General features: G+C 47.6%; 1 protein-coding gene across 1 annotated transcript; it reads right to left on the bottom strand.

Moving 5' to 3' along the window:
• Positions 1 to 5,532: 5,532 nt before the first annotated feature.
• On the bottom strand, positions 5,533 to 7,783 carry LOC117537725. Its single transcript, XM_034203050.1, has 3 exons — positions 6,593 to 7,783; positions 5,825 to 6,494; positions 5,533 to 5,648 (listed from the first exon to the last, which is right to left on the bottom strand). Exons 1-3 carry the CDS (start codon positions 7,763 to 7,765, stop codon positions 5,533 to 5,535), a joined length of 1,959 nt encoding a protein of 652 aa, XP_034058941.1. The 5' UTR covers positions 7,766 to 7,783.
• Positions 7,784 to 8,148: the final 365 nt, after the last annotated feature.

Genomic DNA, 8,148 nt, shown 5'->3' with positions numbered 1-8,148 from the left:
TTAGAGTCCTACAGGAGTAAGACTGACAAAGACATTAGAGTCCTACAGGAGTCACGAGGGAGGCAAAGAGGAGGCAAATCCTACTTTGATTGAGCTAAGTATCGTTGGTGTTTTTAATTTTTAATTTAGTTGTTTAGCCCCTCATGCTATAATCATGTGTATTTTCTCCATTCCTGTTCATGTGTCTTCTCGCAATTATCACTGGCCCCGTGTATCTCGTAATCGATATAACCGGCCTGCTCTCGTCTATCCCACGTGCTCCACTGAGATCCAACATCTAGTTTCAGGTGGCCTGTGGAACTGCCAGTCAGCTGTTCCTAAGGCTGACTTCATCTCTGGCTACACCTCCCTGCAGTCTCTGGATTTCCTTGCTCTCACTGAGACCTGGATTACTCCATCCAACACATCCACCCCAGCAGCTCTCTCCACTGCATATTCCTTCTCCCATACACCCAGACCCACTGGCAGAGGAGGTGGCGCTGGTCTCCTGCTCTCTCCCAAATGGAGCTTTTCCCTCTTCAAGCTACCTAACTTTACTCCTTCCACCTTTGAGTTCCATGCCGTCACAGTAACCCATCCTATACAGTTAACCATTGTTGTTCTCTACCGTCCACCAGGCGCCTTGGGGGACTTCTTGGAGGAATTAGATCATCTCCTCTCACACATCCCTGAAACTGGCCCTCCCGCTGTACTTCTCGGAGACTTCAACCTCCAGATGGGGAAGATAGACGAACTAACATCTCTGTTAACCGCCTTTGCTTTCTCACTCTCTCCGTCCCCACCGACTCATAAAGCTGGCAATGTCCTTGATCTCATATTCTCAAGGAACTGCGCTACTTCTAACCTCTCTGTAAACCCGCTCCACACATCCGATCACTTCTTCATTTCATTCTCTCTATCCCTTTCCAAACATAACAAACTAATCTCTTCCCATCCTACACTTGTCCGCCGTAACCTTCGCTCCCTCTCTCCCTCTACCTTTGCCTCGTCGGTGCTCTCAGCCCTCCCTTCCTCTGATTCGTTCCAACTACTGCCTCCAAACTCTGCTGCAGAAACTCTCCTCTCTACTCTCTCATCCACTCTGGACTCGCTCTGTCCTCTGACATCTCGGCAGGCTCGTCAGTCCCCTCCGGCTCCCTGGCTAAATGATGGACTGCGTGCTAATAGAACCGTCCTTAGGGCAGCAGAGCGGAAATGGTGGAAATCCAAACACCGTGACGACCTCCTAACCTATCAAGCTCTCCTCTCCTCTTTCTCTGCTTCGATCTCTCAGGCAAAAAGCACTTTCTTTCAAGATAAGATCCAATCTTCCTATTCCAATCCTAAAAAACTATTTTCCATCTTCTCCACCCTCTTGGACCCTCCAAAAGCTCCTCCCCCCTCCTCACTTCTGTCAAGCGACTTTGTTACCCACTTTGAAAAAAAGGTTAATGATATTCGCTCTTCTTTTTCTGACTCACCTTTACTCACCGCTGGGTCACCAGACCTTCCTTCCACCAACACACTAACCTCCTTTTCCCCTCTCTCTCCAAGTGAGGTTCTTACCCTCATTACCTCTGCCCGCCCTACCACCTGTCCTCTGGACCCTATCCCTTCAAACCTCCTTCAGACTATCGCTCCTGATATTCTACCGTTTCTCACCCATTTCATCAACACTTCTCTAACTTCTGGTCACTTTCCAAACAGTCTCAAGGAGGCAAGAGTAAACCCTCTCCTAAAGAAACCCACTCTCAACCCGTCTGATGTTATAAACTACAGGCCTGTCTCTCTCCTCCCGTTCCTGTCTAAATCACTTGAACGCGCTGTCTTTAAACAACTATCCTGTTATCTCAATCAGAACAACCTTCTGGATCCGCACCAGTCTGGTTTCAAGGCAGGTCACTCCACAGAAACTGCTCTCATTGCTGTCACGGAGGAACTGCACACTGCCAAAACTGCATCCCTCTCCTCTGTCATCATCCTGTTGGACCTGTCTGCTGCATTCGACACGGTGAATCATCAGATCCTCCTTCGCACTCTCCAAAAACTTGGAGTTTCAGGCTCTGCACTTTCCCTCCTCACCTCATACCTGAAAGACCGTACCTACAGGGTGACTTGGAGAGGGTCTGAGTCCGACCCTTGTCAATTAACTACGGGGGTCCCTCAGGGCTCTGTTCTTGGTCCCCTCCTCTTCTCCTTGTACACAAACTCGCTCGGATCAGTCATTAGCCCGCATGGTTTTTCTTACCACTGCTACGCTGACGACACCCAATTAATTCTGTCCTTTCCCCGCTCAGAGACCCAGGTCGTCGCACGCATCTCTGCTTGTCTAGCTGACATCTCTCAGTGGATGTCTGCTCACCACCTCAAGCTCAACCTTGACAAGACTGAGCTGCTCTTCCTCCCGGGAAAAGATTGTCCAACTCTTGACCTGACAATCAACATCGGCACCTCAGTTGTTTCCCCGACTCAGACTGCAAGGAATCTGGGTGTGACCCTAGATAACAACCTGTCCTTCACTGCAAACATCGCTGCTACAACCCGCTGCTGCAGATACACGCTTTACAACATCAGGAAGATACGTCCCCAGCTGACTCAGAAAGCGACTCAGGTTCTGGTCCAGGCTCTCGTCATCTCACGCCTAGACTACTGCAACTCCCTCCTGGCTGGTCTACCTGCATGTGCCATCCGACCTCTGCAGCTCATCCAGAATGCAGCGGCTCGTCTGGTTTTCAACCTTCCTAAATTCTCCCACACCACTCCGCTCCTCCGCTCCCTTCACTGGCTTCCGGTAACTGCTAGAATCTACTTCAAGACACTGGTACTTGCTTACCGTGCTGCGAATGGATCTGGCCCTTCCTACATCCAGGACATGGTTAAACCGTACACCCCAGCGCGTGCACTACGCTCTGCATCAGCCAAACGACTTGTTGCGCCCTCGCTGCGAGGGGGACCCAAGTTCCCATCGGCGAAAACACGTGGGTTTGCTATCCTGGCTCCAAGATGGTGGAATGAGCTCCCCATTGACATCAGGACGGCAGATAGCTTGCACATCTTCCGGCGCAAACTGAAAACTCATCTCTTTCGACTCCACTTCGAGCGTTAGAACGATTAACGAAGCACTTATATACTAATAAAGGACTGGCTTACCTAAAGCCAGTTGAGTAGCACTTGAAATGTTTGGCTCTATGAAACCTGATATACTTATATGATTCTGTTTTCTTCAAGGTTGTGTCTTCCTGGTCGAATGTACTTATTGTAAGTCGCTTTGGACAAAAGCGTCAGCTAAATGCAATGTAATGTAATGTAATGTAATGTAATGAAATGAGAAAATCATCCTAAAACAAAAAATCAATGTATTGATTTTACTAAGACTAAGTGCCTTACTCTTGACTAAAGCGTAATGAAGTAAACGTAAAGTAATCCTAAAATTGAGGACACTGCAACTTTGCAGATTACAGATTGATCAAATCACCACTGTGAATGTTATACCTTAACTGTGAATTTTTAGCTGGATCTCTTATGATCCTGATTTTATACCTTACCTGGATCTCTTATGATCCTGCGTTTAAAATGCTTTTGACTAGTGATTGCCTAAGTAAATCTTTAAACTGCAAGCTGGTTTTGATTTTATAGTTTGATAAGTGAGATTAACTAATGGTTAATTGTTAAAACATATTATTTTAAAATAGATGTTTTTGCTATTATCCATCTGTGTTTTATGTGTGTTCATTATTGTGCTTTTGACAAAAGATGATCCAAACACTGATGAGTGATGATTTTTCTATTATGATTGTCTGTATCAATCATTGTGATTGAATATTTCAATCTTATTCTACTTTGTGATGTAATTGATGTACGGTGAGACCACACTCAAATCTGAAGACGCCTATTGATTTAAGTATTGACCAAATTATTATTAGACTAATCTTTTAAGGTTATCATAAATGATAAAAAGAGTGAAACTGTTAGACAATAATTCTCCCTTACATACCTTAGGGATATACGCGTCCCCCGTAGCGACATTAACTACCAGTCGCGGTAAGCCAAATGTACAGAATGGATAAAATGGATAAAATGTATCCCAAAATAGTGCCTCATAATGCAGGTAGAGTCCCATGATAACTACCCTTGCATTCCTCCAAAGGCTAAATAAGTTAAAGTTCACTTTTGGAAGAACCAGAGAAAGGGGTTAAAATGGATAAAATGTACCCGGGAATAGTGCATCATAATGCAGGTAGACTCCCCTGATAACTACCCTTGCATTCCTCCACAGGCTAAATAAGTATAAGTGAACTTTTGGAAGAACCAGAGAAAGGGGTTAAAATGGATAAAATGTATCCCAAAATAGTGCCTCATAATGCAGGTAGAGTCCCCTGGCAACTCCCCTTGCATTCCTCCAGAGGCTAAATAAGTTAAAGTTAACTTTTGGAAGAACCAGAGAAAGGGGTTAAAATGGATAAAATGTATCCCAAAATAGTGCCTCATAATAAGATTTGACATGGGCAAACAGGCTATTTCACAGGACACAGGCTATGTCAGACTTCCATGACATACACCGGGAAAACCACCTCACTTTGGCCGCTCACAGAGACCCAAAACACGGACTACAGACCTCCAGCATATCTACCTGACATGCGTACTTCCATAACCTCGCGCACCTTGGGACCCCGGGCCCCCGAACTTAAGCACTCCCCCACAGACTAAACCCAGATGATTACACCCTCAAGAAACTCGTGCCCCTGGTAACCTATAAGGGGGTCTATTTTGCGGTGCTTTACAGTCCGCCCATCGGACACCATAGTCGGACTTATTCACAGCAGCAGCACCCACCCTCCTATGGAGGATGTTCTCATGGCCCTGGTAACCTATAAGGGGGTCTATTTTGCGGTGCTTTACAGTCCGCCCATCAGACTCCATAGTCGGACTTATTCACAGCAGCAGCACCCACCCTCCTGTGGAGGATGTTCTCATGGCACTGGTAACCTATAAGGGGGTCTATTTTGCGGTGCTTTACAGTCCGCCCATCAGACTCCATAGTCGGACTTATTCACAGCAGCAGCACCCACCCTCCTATGGAGGATGTTCTCATGGCCCTGGTAACCTATAAGGGGGTCTATTTTGCGGTGCTTTACAGTCCGCCCATCGGACTCCATAGTCGGACTTATTCACAGCAACAGCACCCACCCTCCTATGGAGGATGTTCTCATGGCCCTGGTTACCTATCAGGGGGTCTATTTTGCGGTGCTTTACAGTCCGCCCATCGGACTCCATAGTCGGACTTATTCACAGCAGCACCACCCACCCTCCTATGGAGGATGTTCTCATGGCCCTGGTTACCTATCAGGGGGTCTATTTTGCGGTGCTTTACAGTCCGCCCATCGGACTCCATAGTCGGACTTATTCACAGCAGCACCACCCACCCTCCTGTGGAGGATGTTCTCATGGCCCTGGTTACCTATCAGGGGGTGTATTTTGCGGTGCTTTACAGTCCGCCCATCGGACTCCATAGTCGGCCTTATTCACAGCAGCACCACCTGCCCTGCTGGAGGTTCACACTTTAACTTGTTTTACCCTCCTCTGCCTTACACATCCTCCCACATTTGAGCACTCCTCACGTGGACTAAACCCCTTCATGCACACCACCAGAACCTCGTGCCCCTGGGGATCTTAAAGGGGAAACACCCATATTGGGTTATAAAAAAGAGGACAAATTAAGTAATTTTAACAAACTTTATTTACAGAAATATATACATTGACACTTTATAACATTATAACATTATTAACTCATCCAGCACAAGCGGACTGAGTACAACAAAACATTACATATTTACAAGTTGGTCACTGGCAACATTGTCCGTATCGGGTGAAGTTGGTGCAGAGGCTGGCACCCTCTCTTCACCCGTGTCTGAGGGACTGTGTTCGGTCATTGACTGTTCCCTCTTCGCCGCTCTCCAAGCGTTGAAGTCTTTGTATAATTCATCTGACGTCTCGGTATCGGTGGAGTCTTGGTAGGGAGTAGGGCTATGCTCCTCTCCAGAGCTGTCACGGTCACTGTGGATGTCAATGTCCCCCAAATTGTCTTCACTCACCCCTGATGCTGCTGCGGCCGCTGCTTGCAGTGACTCTGTGAAGAGCATTCGTATGTCCGCAGCCTCCTTCAAAGAAGGATTCTTGGCATAAAATGTGTCTGCAGTTGCAGTGTTGTGACACATGAAATCACTCACTCTTTGGCGGTTGCTTATGTCCTGAAACCTCTTTGCATTATCGGCGTGGACTGTGCGGAGGTCGGTGAAGTTAATGGGACCTTTTAGTCCAACATCAGCCCATGCCAACCTCAGGAAGGTGGCAAGGTTCCTCGATGGGTTCTTCCCCGTTATGCAGAGGAAGTAGCGGTTGTTGGTGCCGGTCAGCGTCCCCTTGATTTCCAGCCACCTCTTCATCCATCCAAATTCTTCTATGGTGAGGTACATCTGCGCTTCCCCGAACGCGTTGGCCGTCTTGTGGTTGCTTACCTGTTATGACAGAGTTAGAGAGCGTCAATACAAGTATCAATCATCCACAACATGTGTATCACTGCCAGAATAAACACATGTTTTAATAGCTCACTCACGTGGATGAGGTGGCCAAAGGCAGTGCCAGTTATCTCCGCCTTTAGGACCTCCGTGTTGGTCATGTTGGAGTAGACCCCCGGACGGTGCCCATAAATGCAGCTCCAATTGAGGGTCATGTACCCATAGAGCAGGCTCCGGGTTGCGTGAGTCGGATTGCTGGTCATCACGTCCAGGAGCTGAGGGATGCGAGTTTTGGCCGCAGTCAAACATGCCATGATGTCTTTATGGCTTGGCAGACCTTCCATCTTGTCCCGCTTCACCTGCATCTGGTGGATAAACACCTTCTTTCTCATGGACTTCAGGATGGCAGCAACTTCCCGTGTGATTAAAATCATGTCATTCTGGTTGAGCCTGCTCCCCTTGCATGGTGTTTCATTCATGTACTTGAGAAAGTGTGATATATTTTTGATATAGAAGTCAGATGTCGTGACCTGTAGGCTTGACTTTATCAGGCTCCGGGACCACCCACGTATTCTCTTCAGATCCCTCAAAAAGAGCCAGTCAGACAGGCGATTGAAACCGTGTGCCATGAAGCTTAGGAATGATTTGACTCTGCTTATTTTGGAGACTGCGTTTTCTTGGAGCCTCACTGTTGGATCGATGCCCTCATAATGGTCCCGGTAGCCTTGCAGATACTTCTCCATGATGCGTGGGAATGTAATGTCCCGCATTCGATTCCCCCGGCCCCTGCCGCTGAACCAGGGGGAATGTATGGGAGGGGAGGATGACGAGGCCTTGGTATCTATGGATGCAGGTTCTGAGGAGCTGGATACAGGTGTGTGAGAGGCAATGGGGGACTTCCTGCAGGAGGGACCTTTGGACTTGGACAGCCTCTTTGGTGTTGACTCTGTTCGGGATCGTTTCCTTAGAAACACCCGCTCTTGGTCCTCGGCCCTCTGGTTCATCCTCTTTCGGTTACGTTTAATCCTCTGCTGCAGCATGCAGCGCAGGGATTTCACCTCAGCAGCATATATGTCCCTCTGAGCCTTCATTCTGTTTGCATCCATCCTCCATTCCTTACAGTCCGGGTTGTCACATTTAATCACTGGGGACAAGGGTGGAGGTTGTGACAGGACATCATCACCCACAGTGTCCACATCCCAAGAGGTAATCATTGCTACTGTGGGGTTTGTCAAACTGAGTTCATGAAGCTTCTTCTTGGCCACTTTCATTTTTAGTTTAGTTAAAACCACATGTAATTCCTGCCGGGACAGCTCAACATGGTTTCTGTACAAGTGGCGGTCCAGCCTTGTCCCGATGTACTCGCATCCTGCAATGATGCAGGGATGGAGCCTAATGTTTATCCGTCCTTTCGCCAACAACAGCAGAATTCTTCTTTCAACTAAATTACGCACACTATGGTTCCTCAGCAGGTGCTTGCTCAGGGCACGGTAGGGACTATTACAGATAGGACAACCGATCGCCATCATTTTTGTATGCCTGAGCATTTCGGTACCGGGAAGTGTCACCAGTATAATGTATAGAACCGGGGGGGACAAAGAAGGATAGGTGAAAATAAGAAAGTTGCACTCAGCGAACTAGAAAGACCCCATGT

The sequence above is a fragment of the Gymnodraco acuticeps genome, unplaced genomic scaffold, assembly GCF_902827175.1.
Source record: "Gymnodraco acuticeps unplaced genomic scaffold, fGymAcu1.1, whole genome shotgun sequence".
Lineage (NCBI taxonomy): Eukaryota > Metazoa > Chordata > Actinopteri > Perciformes > Bathydraconidae > Gymnodraco > Gymnodraco acuticeps.
The sequence above is the reverse complement of the archived record's forward strand: the minus strand, read 5'-3'. Positions and strand labels throughout refer to the sequence as shown.